The sequence below is a fragment of the Pelodiscus sinensis genome, chromosome 10 (genome assembly GCF_049634645.1).
Source record: "Pelodiscus sinensis isolate JC-2024 chromosome 10, ASM4963464v1, whole genome shotgun sequence".
Taxonomy (NCBI): Eukaryota; Metazoa; Chordata; order Testudines; family Trionychidae; genus Pelodiscus; species Pelodiscus sinensis.
In genome coordinates, this window is record NC_134720.1 from 3,067,355 (window position 1) to 3,086,683 (window position 19,329).

General features: G+C 62.5%; 2 protein-coding genes and 1 long non-coding RNA gene across 11 annotated transcripts in view; all 3 read left to right on the forward strand.

Moving 5' to 3' along the window:
- The window catches only part of TRPM2 (transient receptor potential cation channel subfamily M member 2), a 50,597-nt gene extending 42,542 nt beyond the window's left edge, over positions 1-8,055 (forward strand). For 7 of the 8 annotated variants that reach the window (XM_075937314.1, XM_075937313.1, XM_075937312.1 and 4 more), the window contains 5 exons: positions 1,029-1,115; positions 1,476-1,581; positions 2,423-2,524; positions 6,388-6,504; positions 6,914-8,055. In XM_075937314.1, coding sequence (XP_075793429.1) covers positions 1,029-1,115; positions 1,476-1,581; positions 2,423-2,524; positions 6,388-6,504; positions 6,914-7,039 — 538 coding nt within the window. In that variant the 3' untranslated portion in view covers positions 7,040-8,055. Of the gene's footprint in view, positions 1-1,028; positions 1,116-1,475; positions 1,582-2,422; positions 2,525-6,387; positions 6,505-6,913 lie in introns of those variants that run through there. The other variant, XR_012906171.1, reaches the window with a different exon arrangement.
- A 2,858-nt stretch (positions 8,056-10,913) lies between these two features.
- LRRC3 (leucine rich repeat containing 3) lies at positions 10,914-14,000 on the forward strand. Of its 2 annotated transcripts, none has more exons than XM_075937321.1 (2): positions 10,914-11,067; positions 12,521-14,000. In XM_075937321.1, exon 2 carries the CDS (start codon positions 12,636-12,638, stop codon positions 13,407-13,409), a length of 774 nt encoding a protein of 257 aa, XP_075793436.1. In that variant the 5' UTR covers positions 10,914-11,067; positions 12,521-12,635; the 3' UTR covers positions 13,410-14,000. The 2 variants fall into 2 exon arrangements, with proteins under 2 accessions (XP_075793436.1, XP_075793435.1); XM_075937320.1 differs by lacking the exon at positions 10,914-11,067 and adding an exon at positions 11,270-11,458.
- Positions 14,001-14,558: 558 nt separating this feature from the next.
- LOC142830732 (uncharacterized) lies at positions 14,559-18,641 on the forward strand. Its single transcript, XR_012906177.1, has 2 exons — positions 14,559-17,049; positions 17,245-18,641. It is a non-coding gene; the product is annotated as an uncharacterized LOC142830732 (long non-coding RNA).
- Positions 18,642-19,329: the final 688 nt, after the last annotated feature.

The following is a 19,329-nucleotide window of genomic DNA, read 5'->3' on the forward strand; positions in this document are numbered from 1 at the left end:
CTAGTCTCCATCCGCCCTGAGCAGGGCTGAGCAAGCGCAAGAGAGATCGGGGGATCCCCGCCCCGCCGGCCCCCGGGCTTGGGGCTCCTGACACAGCCGGAGACGCAGCAGCGGCCCTGCCTGACCCCCCCCCCCCACACGCACACTTTTCCACCCACCCAGCGGTGTGAGGGCAGAGGGGGGCTCAGAGCTCCTCCCCGGGACGGTGTGTCTGCGGGAAACGGCCCCCCCTTTCCTGGGGTGTGCGGTGACCCGTGCACCCTCCTTGGCCAGCCGGGCTCTGGGCGCCCCGGGTTGGCGTTGGCAGGTACCCACCAGAGCTCGGTGAGGGGGCGGGTCTGAGAGCCCCGGGCACAGCACCGGGGACCCTCCACGCTCTGCCCAGCTGGCCTGGCGCTGTCGATGCAGGCGAGGCTGGCTGGGGCTCCGCCACGGGCTCTCCCTCCGGTGGGTGGCTCGCCAGCCGCCTGGGGACGTTGCTGCATTGGGGGAGCGGCAGGGCCATGCCGTGTTTGGGGGCCCACGTTCGGGGAGCGGGCTCAGCAGGCCCCTGCCCCTCGCTGGCAAGGGGGAAGGGCAGGGTCCGGAACGTGTCCGAGCGGGTCCCGCGGTGGCCCTGCAAACGTCTCTCCGGGGCCGGGCCATGTGCACGAGGGTGGCCGGTCCCGCGGACCATAGCACCGCTCGCCCCAAACCCACCCAACGCCAGGCACTTGGCCCCCCGGAGTGGCTGCCGGTGGCTCCTGGGAACCAGATGAGGGTGACCAGGAAGCAAGAGGCCTGGCCCGTTCTCTGGTGGCCACATTCCCCCCAATCCCTCCTGGGCTTGGACCTTTGCCGGCCTGGCGCTGCCGTTCCCGCTGCAATTACCCCGCCTCGGCTCTGGGAGCCCCCCAGAGCTCCCAAAAGCGCCAGCGGGCCGGGACTGTGGCCAGCCTGCAGCTTCCAGTGGGTGCGGCAGCCCCCAGCCCTGCATGAGGCTGGCCGTTGAGTTCCCCATGCTGGTAACCACTGGCGCTCTGTGCTAGGAACCCCATGGGCCGGACGGGCTTACGAGGCCGAGGGCACCTGCGCTGCTTTGGGCCGAACCACGCGCTGCACCCTGTCGTCACCCGGTGAGTGCAGCCAGGCGGGGCACGGCTCTACCAGCAGGGGGCAGCTGCTGACTACAGCCACGCCCCCTACTGGGGGAGCCAGGGACGCTACTTCCTGTCTGCTGAACCGATTCCCGGTCTTCAGTCCCCCTCCAGTAGCCCAAGGCCGTGTGGGGCAGAGCAAGGGGGAGCCGCGTCCGTGGGGCCCGTGGTCAGACACAGGGGCCGCCCTTTCCTCTGTGACCCTGCAAACGGTGGGGACAGCCTGGGAAAGCGGCCTGTAAAGGCTGGGAGCATGTGATCTCCTGTGGGAAAGCCCGGGGCCTTAAGCAAAGTCCATCTTTTGCGCCGAGGGCAGCGTGACGCCTTTCTCTTTTGTAGCTGGAGAAGGAATATGGATGGCTCCATTTATAGGAAAAGCCTAAAGAAAACGCTGGAAGTCTTGGTGGTCAAGTTTCCCTCGTCGGATCTCTGGGCTCTGCCAGGGGTGAGTGGCCAGAGGCCGGGGGACGGGCTCAGGGAGCGTCGGCAGCTCGTTCAAGGCAGAGAGGTGTTACCGGCAACACGCTGCCGAAACGTGAAACAGACGGGCCCATGGGACTCTGCAGGAGGGAGTTCGAATCTGCCCCCAGCCAGGAGTCAGTGCCTCTTACGCCCCAGGCCTGGGGGCCGCGTAATCCTGCCAGAACAGCCCCCGTTCTCCATTGGGCCATGGCACCTTGTGGAGCTATGTGATACTCTGAGTGGCATTGCCTCGGCCCAGCGGGCGATCAATAGGCCTCACCACTGGCCTCCTTGCTCGGGTCACAGCCAGTTCTTAGGAGAGTCCAACCCTAGTTGAACCCTTGCCTTGGAATCTCCTGTGGCAGTGAGTTCCAGAGGTGAATTGAGCTCTGTGCAACACCCTGTCCCCATGTACCCGACATTTCTGTGTCCCCTCACGCAGTGCCCAGGCCTCCCTGAATATCCCTCAGTCTGGGCCATGGCATAGTAGGGGACTCCTGCTTGCGGAGGGGCGACGTGCAGTGCGGACATGAGTGGGCACATCCCCCCTAAACGCTGTGAGCAGGAGGGGTGAGGGACCAGCCAGCAGCCAAGCCCCTGGGTGGCCCGGGGAAATAGCGGGGGGCTGGCGCCTGCAGCAGGGTCCGGTTCCCTACACTCACAGGCAGCGGCGGGGGAAGCGAAGTGACGTCGACCCAGCTCGCCCAGCGCGTTAGGTCAGGGAGAGGCTGGGGCAGGGTGGGGGGTCGAGCCCTTTCCAGGGCTGGGGGCCCTCCCCGGGCGCGGTGGCCAGGCTGCTGCGGGTGACGCCAGGCTCTGTGCAGGGGTGCCTGGAGCCAGGCGAGTCGCTGCCGGGGAAGCTGAGGCGGGTGCTGAGGAGGGAGCTGTGGCCGCAGTTCCAGACCCTGCTGGCCCACGGCACTGAGGTAAGGCGGGTGGCCACCGGGCCCGGGGAGCGGGACATGTCGCACATGCCCCCCTCCCCCGGCAGCATAGAGCGGGGAAGTGAGGATGGAGGGAAGGACCAGGCCCTGCACCCGCCAGGCACAGCCGGGGCATGGGCCTTGCTGGGGCTAAGCAGAGCTCCCTTGGGGCAGCCCAGGGCTGGGATGTTGTATGTGGCTGAGGGACATTCCCACAGCCCCCACCATGTCACTCGGATGTAGGGAATAATCCCGGACACAGGGGCTGTGTCTAGACTGGCAAGTTTTTCCACAAAATCATCTGATTTTGCGGAAAAACTTGCCAGCTGTCTACACTGGCCGCTTGAATTTCTGGAAAAGCACTGACGATCTCATGTAAGAAATCAGTGCTTTTCCAGAAATACTATGCTGCTCCCGTTTGGGCAAAAGTCTTTTTCCGAAAGACTTTTGCGTAAAAGGGCCAGTGTAGACAGCTCAGATTTGTTTTCCACAAAAAAGCCCCGATGGCGAAAATGGCGATCGGGGCTTTTTTGCGGAAAACCGTGTCTAGATTGGCCACGGACGCTTTTCCACAAAAAGTGCTTTTGTGGAAAAGCATCCTGCCAATCTAGACGTGCTTTTCCAAAAATGCTTTTAACGGAAAACTTTTCAGTTAAAAGCATTTTCGGAAAATCATGCCAGTGTAGACGTAGCCACTGGGTGCAGGTGAAAACAAGCAGAGGATTTACTGGTTCACACAACTGGTGGAGTACCCATCGGGGGTTAGCCTGGTGAGCATAGGTCATATTGGAGGTATAACGTCTGTGCCAAATTGGGTAAAGAATGTGAATGAGGCCAAACAGCAAAAATTAAGATGTTTGTACACCAATGCGAGGAGCCTAGGTAACAAAAAGGAGGAACTAGAGCTATTGGTCCAGGAAGTGAAACCAGATATTATAGGAATAACAGAAACATGGTGGAATACTAGGCATGACTGGAGTACAGGTATTGAAGGGTATGTGCTGTTTAGGAAAGACAGAAATAAGGGTAAAGCTGGTGGAGTCGCATTGTATATCAAAGATGAGGTAGATTGTAAAGAAATAAAAAGTGATGGAATGGAGAAGACAGAGTCCGTTTGGGCAAAAATCACATTGGGGAAGAAAACTATCAGATCCTCCCCTGGGATAGTGCTTGGGGTGTGTTATAGACCACCAGGATCCAATTTGGCTATGGATAGAGACCTCTTTAATGTTTTTAATGAAGTAAATACTCATGGAAACTGTGTAATCATGGGAGATTTCAACTTTCCAGATATAGACTGGAGAACAAGTGCTAGTAATAATAATAGGGCTCAGATTTTCCTAGATGTGATAGCTGATGAATTCCTTCATCAAGTGTTGCTGAACCAACAAGGGGGGATGCTATTTTAGATTTGGTTTTGGTGAGTAGCGAGGACCTCATAGATGAAATGGTTGTAGGAGACAACCTTGGCTCGAGTGATCATGAGCTAATTCAGTTTAAATTAAATGGAAGGATAAACAAAAATAAATCTGAGACTAGGGTTTTTGATTTCAAAAGGGCTAACTTTAGTAAATTAAGGAAATTAGTTAGGGAAGTTGATTGGGACTAGAGAAATTATGGATCTTAAAGTGGAGGAGGCCTGGAATTATTTTAAGTTAAAGTTGCAGAAGCTGTCAGAAGCCTGTATCCCTAGAAAAGGGGAAAAAATTATAGGCAGGTGTGTTAGACCAAGCTGGATGAGCAAGCTTCTCAGAGAGGTGATTAAGAAAATGCAGAAAGCATATAAGGAGTGGAAGATGGGAGGGATCAGTAAAGAAAGCTACCTTATTGAGGTTAGAGCATGTAGGGATAAAGTGAGAGAGGCTAAAAGTCAGGTAGAGTTGGACCTTGCAAAGGGAATTAAAACCAATAGTAAAAGGTTTTATAGCCATATAAACTTTGAAGTAGGAATAAGATCCTCCAGAAAAGGGCGCTTTTTCCGGAGGATCGGGGCCAGTGTAGACGCTCTTTTCCGGCTTTTCTAAAAGCCGGAAAAAAGCGGCGGACATTTTTATTTAAATGCCGCGGGGGATATTTAAATCCCCCGCGGATTTCCCTATTACGATAGCTGAAATTAACATGCCCCTTCCGGAAAAGGGGCCAGTGTAGACGTAGCCGATGGGTTTATGAAGGGGATGGTTTGATGAGATAACAGGATCTTGGTAACTAATTGACCATTCATTATCAGTGGGAAATAGGTCAATGGAGGGATGATAGGAGTTACTATAGAGAACTTTCTGGGTGTCTGGCTGATGAGTCTTGCCCATGTGCTCAGGGTTCAGCTGATCGCCATATTTGGGGTCGGGAAGGAATTTTCCTCCAGGGTAGATTGGCAGAGGCCCTGGAGGTTTTTCGCCTTCCTCTGTAGCATGGGGCACAGATCACAGCTGGAGGATTCTCTGCATCTTGGGGTCTTCAAAGTATTTGAAGGCTTCAATATCTGAGACATAGATGAGAGGATTATTCTAGGAGGGGTGGGTGAGATTCTGTGGCCTGCACTGTGCAGGGGTCAGACTAGATGATCATAATGGTCCCTTCTGACCTTAAAGTCTATGGCTACGTCTACACTGGCCCCTTCTTCGGAATAGCCATGCTAATTTAGAACTTTGGAACAGGGAAATGCGCGGGGGATTTAAATATCCCCCGCGGGATTTAAATAAACATGGCCGCCGCTTTTTTTCCGGCTTGGGGAAAAGCCGGAAAAGAGCGTCCAGACTGGCGCCAGTGTCACCTACTTGAAAGTAGGAATAAGACATCCTCTGGAAAAGGGCTTTATTCCGGAGGATCGCGCCAGTCTGGACGCTCTTTTCCGGCTTTTCCCCAAGCCGGAAAAAAAGCGGCGGCCATGTTTATTTAAATCCCGCGGGGGATATTTAAATCCCCCGCACATTTCCCTATTGCAAAGTTCTAAATTAGCATGGCTATTCCGAAGAAGGGGCCAGTGTAGACACAGCCTATGAGTCTGTGAGCACTACCTTAACCAAAACATACATTAGATGCTATAGGTAGCAGAAGGACGGAGCAGTGATTTGATAGGTCTAGCAGTGGACGTGAGATATGCACATAAGCCAATGACTACAAAAGTTACCCATATCTCTGCCCATTGCCAATGAAATGTGATCACTAATACAGGTAGTTATTCCTAACAAGCTAAATGAGCCAACAGAAACAGGCCGGACGTCCCCTGTAAGCTTGAGAGCTGAAATTGTGATGTCTACTGCGAGGTGACTCCATCCTTGTGTTGGCACAGTCCTTGGGATCCAAGCTCATTAATCTGAAATCACAGGAGACAGCGAGAGACCCGCACAGCCTGGCTGGTACCAGCCAGGCCTCGTCAGAGTGAGGCCCCTTTGGAGTGTAGTTGCCAGGGGAACCAGGGTCACGGTGACTGCTGTCTGTGCGCTGCCCAGGCTGGCCTAATAATTTGGATCTGAGTTGTCGGTTTTAGCAAAATATCCTGGACTGCCTCAGTTTACCCTACACTGGAACTCCCCCCACGCCCCTGCCGCGTGCTCACTTCTCTCCACCCTCCCCCGCCCGCTCGCCCTGACAGCTGGCTAAAAGGGGGGGCGCCACGGCCCCCCCGGACCCTCATTGCCACACCCAGTGCTGGATCGAGCCATACCTGCGCCCCGGGCAGCGGGCATGTGGCGCATGTGCAGCCCCGCCCCCGGGCGCACGGCGCCCCTTACCACTTCAAGCAGGCGCCTGCCATAGGTTAGCGCCCTGGGCAGCTGCCCGGCTAGCCGCGCCCTTAATCCGGCCCTGGCCATGCCCCCAGCCTCCTGCTAACACACCCAGACCCCAGAGGACCCTTCCGCCCTCAGGTGCACAGAGGCTACATGGACGACCCCAGGAACACGGACAACGCCTGGGTGGAGACGGTGGCCGTCAGCCTGCACTTCGACGACAAGAACGACCCGCAGCTGAAGCGGCTGAACTTGGTAAAGGCCACGTGCCCCCAGCCCTCCCCCCCCCCGTGCCCCTTGTCCCCCTGAGCCTCCCCACCGCCCCCCCGAGCCCTCGGCCCCTGCGGAACAGCCACGCCCAGGGCGGGCAGGACCCGCGCGGAAGAGCCTCGTGCCGACACCGGCGGGGCTGGGCTGGAGCGCAGAGCCCGGGGCTGGCCTGGTTCTCGGCAGGGTGGCGCGGTGCCCAGAAGCCCTGCCCGCTGCTTTGTGGTCTCACGCCCAGGGGTCCCAGCCTGGACAGGGTGGAGAAGCAGCCTGGGAGAGATGGGTCGGGGGGGGAGGGCAGAGAAACGGGCGAGGCGGGGGAGGGACCGGCACGGGGGAGCAGCGCCGAGAGCCCTCGGTGCCAGGGTGACGGGGCCCCGCGGATCTCCCCTCCCAGGGCCTGCAGGCCGGCGAGCCAGAGACCTGCATCCGGTGGCAGCTGGTGGACGGGAGGATTCCGCTCTACGGGAACCACAAGGAGCTGCTGCGGAGCGCGGCCGCCCTGCTGGGGGCCTACTACTGAGGCTACCGCCTGGCAGGGAGTGTCGGAGCCGGGAGCAGGGCCAGGGAGAGCTGCCTGCCTGGTGCCCTGGGCGGGGGCACAGAGTGTCTCTTGTTTCGCTCTCTGCAGGGACGCAGACGGGGGCGTGTGCCAATGCCCACCCCGCTCAGCCTGCCCCTCTCCCAGGGCTCTGGGCCTGAGGCGCTGGCCGAGTTAGCAGCAGAACTGCCGTGGGCGTGAGAAACGGGCTGCCGGGCGGAGACAGGAACCCCACCGCCTGCTCCTGGCTCTGCCACGGACTCCCCGAGCGTGGGACTCCCCGACGCCCTGAGGCTCCTAAATCCCATGGGCAGAGGAGCCGCTCGCTTGTGCTCCCGTTGACTGGCTGGAGCCAGCCCGCTAGCTGGAGGGCAGCCCTGCAGGGCACATTCCCCACCGCTTGCCTCCCCGGGCCTGGTGCAGGGAGCCTGGGCACCACATATGGCTTGGTGGGTCCCAGGGTGGCGGCACCACGCCCCCAGTGTCTCCCTGGGCCCGAGTTTCTCCAGGCCTCGGATCCCCGGCCGTGCCGTGCTGCTAGCACCGCTCTCCTCGGCCAGGCCACGCGAGGCCTTTCCACGCCCCCTCCCCGCCCGCCAGGCGCTGCCGGAGTCCTCTGACTGCCGACTCCCCACCGTGGCTGCCCCTGCGCGTCTCAGCCACGGCCGGAGAACAGCAGGGAGATGCCTCCGTTCCACCAGCCGGTGCGTCTCCTGCGAGCCCTGGGCGCCGGCGTGCTGGCTGGCGTGTGCCCGGACGATGCGCCAGAGGCTCCCGAGCTCCTGTGGTTTCAACGCCTCTCCCTGCCCCCGCTCACGGTGCCCGCTGCTGGGCCGCAAAGTGCTTTGGGCACGGAGGGCTGGACGTGTCTCTCGGGCGCAGGCGATCTGCTGGGTGACCCCTGCCCGCTCGGCCTCGGCGCCGCCTCGCTGCCTTTGGCCCGGGAGCGTGGACTCCCCAGGGGTGACGGATGCGCCGCTATAAAGGGATTCGCCCAGCGAGGTGTTTGCTGCTGTTTTTTGCTCGCTCGGGTCCGGGGCTGGGTCCTGGCGCTGCAGACGGCCCGGCGCCCTCTTGCACAGGCCGGGAGCTGGAGTGCGTCCTGGCTCGCTCCTGGATCTAGCGCTAGCCTGCCGCTGGCTCCCAGCCAGAAACATGAGCCGTAAACCGGGGCTCGGGCCGAGCGCCTGGCCGGGGAAACCGGGGGGTGGGGCTGCGCATCCGGGTTCCAATCCCCGCGCTTGCAGGGGCAGTGTCATACATAGGCCCACGTGTTTGGGGGCCCACGTCTGGGCCTCCTGCCTTCGGTGCAGCCGCCCGCAGGCTCCGTGCCCGAGGGAGCCGCTGGATGCGAGAAACGAACCTTGCGCTCGCCTCACGGCAGCCCCAGTGCCGGCCAGCTCCCAGGCCAGTACGCCAGGCGCTCCGGAGTCAAACCGGTTCAAAGAAACTACCCAATGTCTGCCCGGCCCTCGCGGGCCCTTAGCGAGCTGCGGGGCAGCGCGCACCATTGCGGCCGCCGCTCACAGAGGAATTTAGGAGCCTAAATCCTGGTTGTGGGTCCCACAAAACTCCCTCTGAATCCAGTGTTCTCCGGTCCGCCCCCAAAGTTTCTGCCTCGTGCCCGGCTGCCTCTGCATCCCTGCCCCCCGTGAGGAGATAGCGTTTGCCCCTACGAGTCGTGCAGGGGGCAGAATCCGGGCGGTGCGCCCTGAGCGTGGCTACTGGATCGGGCCCACGCGTGAGCTCCCCCAACCAGCCAGAGCTCCCTGGGACGGTTTAGCCCAGTGATTTGGGGGCTCACTGGGCCGTGGGAGACCCGCCCCCCCCCCCGTTCACAAGCCTCCTCCCCCGTGAAGGAGATCTGCCACCGGAGGGCATCGCAGTGCTAGGAGCTGGCTTCCCAGGCTAAGCCACGCACAGGAACACCCAAAGCATCGGCCTGGGCCAGGGGGCACCAGCCCGTCGACGGGGACCGACTGGTAGAGCTCGGAGCCTGACGGGATCCTCACTGGTTTGGCCAAGGGGCTGTCGAGGGCCCCCACTTCACCTGCTCATCTCCTGCCCTCTGATGTAGAGTCCCTCGGGCCTCCTGCTCGCTGGGCAGGGCAGGGGTGGGGGAGGCGGGACGCTGATGCCAGGGTGCCCCTCCCACTCTGCATCCTATCTCCACAGAGCGGAGAGGGGGCGCAACAGGACCTGGGGTGGAGATGGCTGGCTGCTTTTGGGTGCGGTGCAGGGCCAGGGCAGGGGCCTGCCTTAGCCCCACTCCCCAGGAACCCCCTGAGATTAGCAGGGCCCAGCTGGAGCCCACATCCCAAAAAGCTACCCCAGTCATGGACCCCTCCTGCACCCCAAGCCCCTGCCCTAGCCCCGAGCACCCCGCATCCAATCACACTCCCTGACCATGCACCAAGAACCCCCTCCGGCATCCCCAGGGCCTAGCCCAGAGCCCCTCCCGCACTCCAAAGCCCTTAGCCCAAGACCCAACCCTCTGCCCCTGCCTGGTGAAAGGGAGGGAGGGAGGGATTATGGAGTGAGCAGGGGCGGGGCCTCAGAGAAGGGGCACAAAGGAGGCGGGGCCAGGGTGTTCGGGTTTGAGGTAGATCTCACATTGCACTTACATCCAAAAGTGATCTCGTGCACACAAAGGGTGGAGCCCGCTGGCCTAGGCCGTGGCTGGTCCACGTTTGGGGCAGACCTGAGCCCGCCGGCCCACGTCCAGCACCAGGGCAGGCGCTACCCCTGTAAAGCGAGCCTCAGGCGGCAGAGACGGGCACCGCCAGGGTCCCTCCGCCAGCCGGGGGGCGGCCCGTTAGGGGCCACGCGTGCAGCATGGGACGGCTACACAGGGTCTGCTCGGGTGTAATTCCATGGCGCCGCTCCTGATTGACACAGAATCCCAGAGGCCTCAGGAGTCAGCAAGTCCGGCCCCCCGCCCAAGGCAGGGCCAACCCCACACATCCTAGAGTGAGAGGGAACTCACCGCCTCCCTGGCAGGAACCCAGGCTTGGAAACGGGCCAGGCTCCCCGGCCCCCTGCCTGGGTCGAAGCCGCAAGGAGCTCCCAGGGCCTGTACAGCGCCCCCCCGGGAAGTGGGGCCCCATCCTCCACCTGCGTGGGGCATCGACGGAATGAATCAGGCCCAGACCGGCTACGGAGCCCAGCGCAGGGGTGCCCGGCGCCAGCCCAGCCAGCATTCGAAGGGCCCCCGAGACAGCCTGGCTGGAGCAGACGGCAAGGCCGTGTTTAGCCCTGGAGCTCGGGGAGGAAACACAGAACATGGCTGGGGCCCAAAGTGCTGCGGAGCGGCCTGCCTGAGTCTGCCGAGAGCCTGGAACCGCAGCTCCCAGCTGGGAACTCCCCGGGCAGCCCGGAGGAGCAAGACCCCTGCAGCTACTCCTGGGGCGGGGGCGCTGGGGCAGGTGGAGGAGCCCGAGGGAGCGGGCTGGAGGTGAGCCCTGCGGCCGTGAACCGCACCGCGCTCGCCTGCTGCCTGTGCCGCGCAGGGGAGGCTCGTGCTGGCGTCCAGGAGTGACCAGTGCCGCCCCGGGGCTCTGTCCCCTTGCGAGGAGCCGCTGGGGCGCGTGTGGCCGGCTCCCGCCCCTGGGAAAGCCACTTTGCCGCAGGCAGGCTGGGGCCCCACGGCCAGGCCTCCGCTCCACCAGGGCAGGGGCCAAGGTTCCCAGGGCAGGGGCCAAGGTTCCCGAGGGGGCCGGAGGCTTCAGAACGAGCTGGACTAGCGAGGCCGGGCCGGGCATTGGCCAGCAGGACCCAGGCCGGGCCCCATAGGGAGCCAGGCAGGCGGAGCGGCCGGAAAGCTGCCAGGGTGCTGTGGCCCTGCCCCAGGCAGCGGGAGCCCCTGGCTCGCCCGGGAGGCGGAGCTGAGACTAGGCCGCAGGTCCCCGGGGTGCCCGCCAGGCCCCTGCGCCACTGCCTGGGGCCGGCCTCGCCCGAGGCCATGGCAGAGCCAAGCAGGGAGGCGGGGGGACCCCGCGCCCCCAGGGGCGGTAAGAGCCGGTCGGGGGGGGCTGAAATCCCGCCCCGCTGCGGCTGGAGGGGCTTGGCCAGCGCCCCCTTCCCGCAGGGGCGGCCCCGGGCCCCGGCCCCCCAGCGCGCCGCGGGAGCGGGCGGGGCGCACGGCTGGGCAGAGCGCGCCGGGTTCCGGGCTGCGCCTTTAAACGGGCGGGGATGCGCGGGGAGGCTGCCGGCGCCGGGCGGGCGCTGGCCAATGGCAGCCCCGCGGCGCGGGGGCCGGCTCCGGGGGCGCGCCGGGGGCCCGGGCAGCCCCAGCGCTGGAGCCATGAGGGCGGCCCGGGCCGCGCCACGGGGGCTGGGGACTCGCTCCCGCGGGATCCCGCCCGCCGGGCAGCGCAGCCGAGCGGCGCCAGCTGCGCGCAGGTAAATCGCCTCCCCCCGGGAGCCGGCCGGGGCCGATCCGCCCTCGCCCGCGGCCCCCTCCCCAGCCGAGGGCGCATGGCGCGGGCTGCCCCTAGCGAGCGCTCCGGCCGGACCTCGCCGGGCAGCGGAGGCGAGCGCGGGGAGGCGCAGCTCGGTCCCCACACGGCCCCGGCGCCGCTGGAGACTCCAACTTCCAGCTCATCCTGCGCGGCCCTTCCCCTGGCGCCCTGACCCCCGGGGGTGGGGTGGGGTGGGGGGTCCTAGCCGGGGAGCGGCGCCGAGAGCGCTCCCAGCGAGAGAGGAGGAGGCAGCTCTGCATGGTACCTACCCCCTTTCCCACCCTGCCTTGAGCGCTCTCGCCTGAATTCCACCGTGGCCCGCTCCCCCCCCCCGCTGGGAGCCTGGTGATATTGGGGGGGGGGGTCTCTTAAAGCCCCCGCCCGTGGGGTCCTGTTGTTCCACCCCCATCTCAGCTTCCATTGCTTTAAAGTAACTTTCTAGTCCTGGTGGCAGAGAAATGCGCAAAATTGGGACCCCGGAAGCCTCCGGCCCAGCGGCCAAAGGAAAACAACCTGGCCTGGGTTCTTTGGGACCGGCTGCGGGTTTGTAAGCCAGTCGCACAATTGTCGGGGGGCTGGTGCGGGACTTTTTTAAACCCTGGAGTTTGGCGAGACTGCCAGTTGCGTCCGCCCGTCTCCCCGTGACAGAGGCTAACAGCCCCTGTGCTGTGTCTGGGCTCCACTCGACCCGGTCACAACACCCTTGCTGCACCCTGGCCCCTGGCCCCTGACCCCTGGCCCCTGGCCCCGTCCCCAGCAACGCCGGACGTGGGGCGTCGCTTCCTGGGTCGCTCCCCGGTTCCCACGCGTCCACCTTCCCTTCAAAACCTGGACAAGGCCGAGCCGTGACGTTGATCCCAGTAGCGCCATCTGAGATGGGAGGGGGCGGGGCACGGGGTTAGCGGCTCACATGCCCGCGTGGCGCACGCTCCGCGAGAGCGCGACGCGTTCCATAGCGCCGGGAACACTAACCTCCGTTTCCCCTCCCGCTTTTTGCTGTCAGAAACCAAAGAGAACAGCGAGGACGTGGCTAGCCCCTCGGCGCACCTGGAGAGAGTTGGCACGGCCAAGACGAACGTTTCCCCGGCAGCCATGACCCCGCGGAGCCGCTGATCAGAATGTCCCTGCCATACCCGGCACCCTCACTGCCACAGCTGTTCTTCAGGTGGCTTTTCTTCTGCCTCCTCCTGCCCTTCCCTCCCGCCCGTGCCTCCTGCCCCCACCCCTGCCACTGCACCGGGCACTCGGGGGCCATGGCCGTGCTGTGCAGCGCCAAGCACCTGGCCGAAATCCCCAAGGACATCCCCAAGGACGCCGTCTTTGTGAAGCTGGACGCGAATAAAATCACCCAGGTCCCCAACAACGCGTTCAAGCACCTGAACCACTTGGAGGAGCTGGACCTGTCCCGGAACGCCATTGAGAAGATCGACCTGGCCGCCTTCAGAGGGGTGGCCGACGGGCTGCGGACGCTGGATCTCTCCAATAACCTGATCCAGCGCATCCCCAAGGAAGCCCTGGTCAAACTGAACGCCAAGATCCGCCTGTCCAATAACCCCTGGCACTGCGAGTGCGCGCTGCAGGAGGTGCTCTGGGAAGTCCAGCTGGACCCCGAGTCGGTGAGCGAGATCACCTGCCAGACCTCGGTGCGGGAGGAGTACGTCGGGAAACCTTTGATCCAGGTCCTGGACTCCGGCGTCAATTTCTGTAGCATCCACCAGAAGACCACGGACGTGGCCATGTTCGTCACCATGTTTGGCTGGTTCGCCATGGTCATCACCTACGTGGTGTATTACGTCCGCCACAACCAGGAAGATGCCAGGAAGCACCTGGAGTACCTTAAATCTCTGCCCAGCACCCAGGTCCCCAAGGAGACCATCAGCACGGTCCTGTGAGGCCGGCCGGCCGGCGCCGCCGGGGGAAGCGATCTGCGTCGGACCGGCTTGCACAAGCTTCTCGAGGCGGGTTTTTACGTGGCATTTGACAGAAACAGGGACATTAATTTTGTTACCCACTGCCCAGGGGAACGGCCGCGCCCCGTCTCCGTCTGGACCCTCCGCCCCGGGGCGGGGGCAGTGATCCTAAGCTCTCCAGGGGAGCCCCCCTGCACAGACAGGTCAGCCATCGCTGCAGCCCCCTCCCCCCCACATGGGTGCGAATGTCTTGGGGGCCAGGCGGGGGCCCACCTGCTCGGGCTCAGCGCCGCTGGGGTGCACAGAAGAGCTGGAGGCCCAGCCCTGGGTGCGTCCGCACTCGGGTGGCCAGATGGGGGGCACAAGGCAGAGAGTGTCCCGCACGTGGGGAATCGGCTGCCCTCTGCTTGAGCCAAGCTAGAGAGACGCCCCCCCCCACTGGGGTTGCTGTTCAGTGGGGTCACTGGCGCCAGGGCAACCGGCTCGGCCCCCCACCCACTGCTGGGCCCCGGGCCCCATTCTCCGAGGAGGAGCGGAGAGAAAGGATCCCAGGCCCCTCCCCGCACTTCCCACCCGGCGTGAGTCAGAGCAGCCACCACGGGATCGGCCGAGGGGGCGCAGACGCCGGGCTGGGCGGCGCTATTCTGGGAGTTTGGAGAAACCTGTGACAGGCAGCGCTGCCGTGTGTGTGTGTGTGTGTGTGTGTTACCAGGCTGCCATCTTTCCCCGGGTGTGGGGTGTGTGTGTGATGATGCTGTCAGCTCCTCTGTGTGTGTGCTTGTGTGAGTGTGTGTGTGTGTGTGTGTGTGTGTGTGTTACCATGCTGCCACCTCTCCCCGGGGTGTGTGTGTGTGTGTGTGTGTGTGTGTTACCATGCTGCCACCTCTCCCCGGGGTGGGTGTGTGTGTGTGTGTGTGTGTGTGTGTGTGTGTGTGTTACCATGCTGCCACCTCTCCCCGGGGTGTGTGTGTGTGTGTGTGTGTGTGTGTTACCATGCTGCCACCTCTCCCCGGGGTGTGTGTGTGTGTGTGTGTGTGTGTGTGTGTGTGTGTTACCATGCTGCCACCTCTCCCCGGGGGGGGCGGTGTTACCAGGCTGCCATCTTTCCCCAGGTGTGGGGGGGGGGTGTGTGTGATGATGCTGTCAGCTCTCCCCAGTGTGCATGTCCGTGTCCATGCTGCTAGTGTGTGTGTGTGTGTGTGTGTGTGTGTTACCGTGTGTGTGTGTGTGTGTGAGTTGCCTGCGCAGGGAGTCAGGGTTTGTGCCCCTCCAACCCTCCCAGCCTATTGAGTCTGTGTCCTACCCCTCAACAACGCACTACACGCCCCCCTGCCCATCAGAGCTGACCCCTCTGCTCCCCTGCCGGGGGGGGGTGCAGGGGAGACAGCCCCTTCCCCAACCCAAACCCCTGGGGCTGCCTAGGGGAGGGTCAGGGTCTCATCACTGCTCCCTCCTGCCCACGCCTCTCAGGCCTTGGGGCAGCTGCAGCCAGCGCTGCCAGGAGAGGGGCTGGGCCCCATGGAGAGGGGCTGGGCCCGATGCAGCAGCTCTGTGGCAGCGCCCATCCCAGGGACCTGCTGACCCGGGGGGGGGGGGGGTGGCTGTCAGGAGGAAAGCCCCGCCCCTTTGGGCAATGGGAGGAGCTTGTGAGCATCCTTCTCCCGCTTGAGGCATAGCTCGTGGGCGGGGAGGAGTCGGCCGCCTGCTCTTCCTCACTGCGCACAGACCTGTAGGTCAGAGCCAGTGACTGTCCGGGGGCGAGCTAGCGGCTGTCTGTCTGTCTGCAGGCACAACTAGTCACTGGCCGTCTGACTCTGGATGGCTAGGGGAGAGGCTGCTCACAGCAGTGACGGGGGGCGGAACGAGGAGCAATGGTCCCCGGGTACAGTGGGGGAGGTCTAGGTTGGACAGTAGGAAAAACTGTTTCCCTAGGCGGGTGGGGACGCGCTGGGCTGGGTTCCTTAGGGAGGGGGTGGAGTCTCCATCCCTGGAGGTTTTAAGTCCCAGCTGGACAAAGCCCTGGCTGGGATGATGGAGTTGGGTTGGTCCTGCCTTGGGCAGGGGGCTGGACTCCATGACTCCTGAGGTCTCCGCCAGCCCTAAACGTCGGTGTCTGGCCACCCATTTGTCTGCAGCGGTAGCTAGTTGCTGGCTGCGGGGTAGCTAGTTGCTGGCTGCGGGGTAGCTAGTTGCTGGCTGCGGGGTAGCTAGTTGCTGACGGTCTCGTGGCGCAGGTTATCTAGTTACTGATCTGTCTGTCTGGGGAGAATAGCTAGTTTGTCTGTCTCAGCAGGTTAGCTAGTTACAGGATGGCCGAGAGGGTTAACTAGTTGTGTGTCTGGGAGTGCAAGCTAGTTCTGTCTGGGGATTAGCAGGTTACAATCTGTGTCTGTCTGGGCAGCTTAGCTAGTTACTGTCTGGCTGGGGACTGCAGGGTTGGCTGGCTGGGGCTGGCTGGCTGGCTGTTGGGGTGAGGAGTTAGTTAATGATTGTCTGTGTTTGTTAGCTAGGAACTGTCTTGATTTGGGTGGATTAGCTAGTTTCTCTTTGGGTGTATTAGCTTGGTTCTGTCTGCATGGCTTAGGTAATTACTACTATCTGTCGGGGAGCAGGTTAGCTAGTCACTGTCTCTCTGGAGGCGGTTAGCTAGTCACTATCTGGGTAGGTGGGTTAGCTAGTTACTGTCAGGGGGCAGGTTAGCTAGTTACTGTCTCTCTGGAGGTGGCTAGCTAGTCACTGTCTGGGTAGGTGGGTTAGCTAGTTACTGTCAGGGGAGTAGGTTAGCTAGTCACTGTCTCTCTGGAGGTGGCTAGCTAGTCACTGTCTGGGTAGGTGGGTTAGCTAGTTACTGTCAGGGGGCAGGTTAGCTAGTTACTGTCTCTTTGGAGGTGGCTAGCTAGTCACTGTCTGGGTAGGTGGGTTAGCTAGTTACTGTCAGGGGAGTAGGTTAGCTAGTTACTGTCTCTCTGGAGGCGGTTAGCTAGTCACTGTCTGGGTAGGTGGGTTAGCTAGTTACTGTCAGGGGGCAGGTTAGCTAGTTACTGTCTCTCTGGAGGTGGCTAGCTAGTCACTGTCTGGGTAGGTGGGTTAGCTAGTTACTGTCAGGGGGCAGGTTAGCTAGTTACTGTCTCCCTAGGGGTGGTTAGCTAATTACTGTGGCTACATCTACACTGCAAAGTTTTGGTGCAAAACCAGCTGTTTTTGTGCAAAAACCCGTGGAGCGGTCACACCTCAAATGTGCTTTTGCACAAGGCAGTCGAGTAAAATGGCAGAAGGGGGGGGGCTTTTCCTGCCATCGGTAAACCTCCTTCTACGAGGCATAACCCCCTTTTGTGCAGGAGTTTTTGCACAAAAAGGCAAGTGTGGATGCTCCAGAGGGAAAAAGCTCAGGTGCTCTGATGGCCGATCTGGGAATGGCCATCGGAGCTTTCTTGCACAAGAGCGTCCATGCAGTGTGGACACTTGCGCAATAGCTCAGCTCTTTTGCCATGTGCTTTGAGGTGTGGACGTGCTCTTGCGCAAGAAGCACGTAGTGTAGATGTAGCCTGTCTGTCTGGGAGATGGGTTAGCTAGTTACTGTCTGTCTGGGAGATGGGTTAGCTAGTTTCTGTCTGGGGGGTGGGTTAGCTAGTTTCTGTCTGGGGGGTGGGTTAGCTAGTTACACTAGTTACTGTCTGTCTGGGGGCGGGTTAGCTAGTTACGCTAGTTACTGTCTGTCTAGGGGCGGGCTAGCTAGTTACTGTCTGTCTGGGGGCGAGTTAGCTAGTTACTGTCTGTCTGGGGGCGGGTTAGCTAGTTACTGTCTGTCTGGGGGCAGGCTAGCTAGTTACTGTCTGTCTGGGGGCGGGCTAGCTAGTTACTGTCTGTCTGGGGGCGGGCTAGCTAGTTACTGTCTGTCTGGGGGCGGGCTAGCTAGTTACTGTCTGTCTGGGGGCGAGTTAGCTAGTTACTGTCTGTCTGGGGGCAGGCTAGCTAGTTACTGTCTGTCTGGGGGCGGGCTAGCTAGTTACTGTCTGTCTGGGGGCGGGCTAGCTAGTTACTGTCTGTCTGGGGGCGAGTTAGCTAGTTACTGTCTGTCTGGGGGGCGGGTTAGCTAGTTACTGTCTGTCTGGGGGGCGGGTTAGCTAGTTACTGTCTGTCTGGGGGGCGGGTTAGCTAGTTACTGTCTGTCTGGGGGCGGGTTAGCTAGTTAGGCTCTCTGGATGTAAGGCGCAATAGGAGGGGACCAATGCTGCGGCTGTCTGGTTTCGCGCCGGGTGTGCGTATTCCTGTGTGCGCACCCAGGGCTGGGAGGAGACCTCATGTGAGAGCTGGGGGCAGTTCACCCCACATCTTTCTCCTGGGGGGTTTCTTGCAGCGGGGCCTGGCCGAGACGGGGGCTGGGGCGCGTGATGCCGGCTCCCAGCCACAGGACTAGTTCTGTGCCCCTTCCCACCCCACGCCCCGGGCTGAGATCGCGCAGGCTGACGGCCGGTCCCTGGCAGGGCACCACTTGGGGCTGTCCGGGGGCCCGCAGGGGAGGGACCCCCCCCAGCTCGGGCCTGCTGGAGCCTCGTGCTGCCCTCCTGCTGAACGGCCCGGCCTCGCGGTAAAGCGGCACCTTGGCTCCAGGGAGCGAGAGGCTCCCCCAGCTGTGGGGACCTGGCGCCTCGGGAAGGCTCCTGGCGCTGGCCCTGGGCCTTGCTGGGTGTTGGGCTCAGCCCCTTCGGGTGTCTTGTCTCGGCCCCGCCCGGCGCTGGGGCACCCCCGGCCTAGTCCCTCTGGGGCAGGTGGGACCCATGGAGGAGCCAGGGGGTGGAGGGTCTCAGTTCCTTTCCACACGCCTGGTTCCCTCCCCCCAGCAGGCCTGCTCCCCTCCCGGGCTCTGTCCCAGGAGTGGCTCTGGGAGACGGACACTCCCCAGGGCAGCTGTAGCTCATGAGCAGGGGCAGGGCTCAACAAACGCCTGCCTACAGCTCTGCTAGCTTCTCGGGTCCCTCCCCGCTGCACCAACAAGGGGCGTCGGGGCTGCCGGACTCGGGCGCGACCCTGCCCTCGCCTTGGTGGCCGGACAGGCCTGGCTAGTGACTCCACTGCACCGAAAGGGCGACAGTCTCCTACATTCCCACCCAAGTGCCTCCTCTCCGCTGGGTACGGCACCTCAGGCTGGCACCACGCTGCTGTCGCTGTTCTAGCCTTGCCTTTCTCAATAAAGTCGTGCTGGGTTGCCAAGTGGCTCGGGTCTCGCCGTGTCTCTCCGGGGGGCTGGCGCGTCTGCCCGAGCGTGGCCACGGCTGAGGGATGCCGCGTGGGGGAGGGGGAGGGGGAGGGCACGGGGATCAACGTTAGGCCAAGCACAGGGACGGGCTGTGGGGGGGAGCCTATGCGAACGTCCTCTCGTGGGCTGCTACGAGCAGGGGGCTTCGGCCGAGAGAAGCAGACCAGCCCTAATGAACCAGCTGCTCCCAGCTCGGCCAGCGTCCCCCTCCTGGAGCCCTTTCCTGCTTCACCCTGCCCCAGCTCAGAGCAGCAAGAAGTCCTCCAGGAAGCCCAGAGTGGCTGCAGAGCAACCAATCGGAAGGGCTGCCAGCGCGCCCACTCAGAAAGGCCTTGCACGAGACAAGCAGCAGAGTGGAGAGGTCAGTTGCTGCGTGGAGCTCGGGGCGTGAAGGCTGGGGCCTGGCAGGCTGGGAAAGCAGCTGTACTGTGGGGAGCGCGCTGAAGCCAGGACGAAAGCCCAGGGAAAGCTGCTGAAGACCCAATGGAGAACGGGGGGCTGGCCTCGAGAGGAGGGTGGTGCCCCATGGAAGGAGCTGAGTTTGTGGGTACCATTGGTCGGGGGAGGGGGTGCTCATGAGAGCCAGGTGCCGACCCTGTCAATCAAGTGCCTTTGAGGAGCCGGGCCTGTACCGCGGTTCCCCAT

Bases quoted from the DNA above. Each gene is read 5' to 3' on its own strand.
- LRRC3 (XM_075937321.1), top strand. From the start codon at position 12,636: ATGTCCCTGCCATACCCGGCACCCTCACTGCCACAGCTGTTCTTCAGG.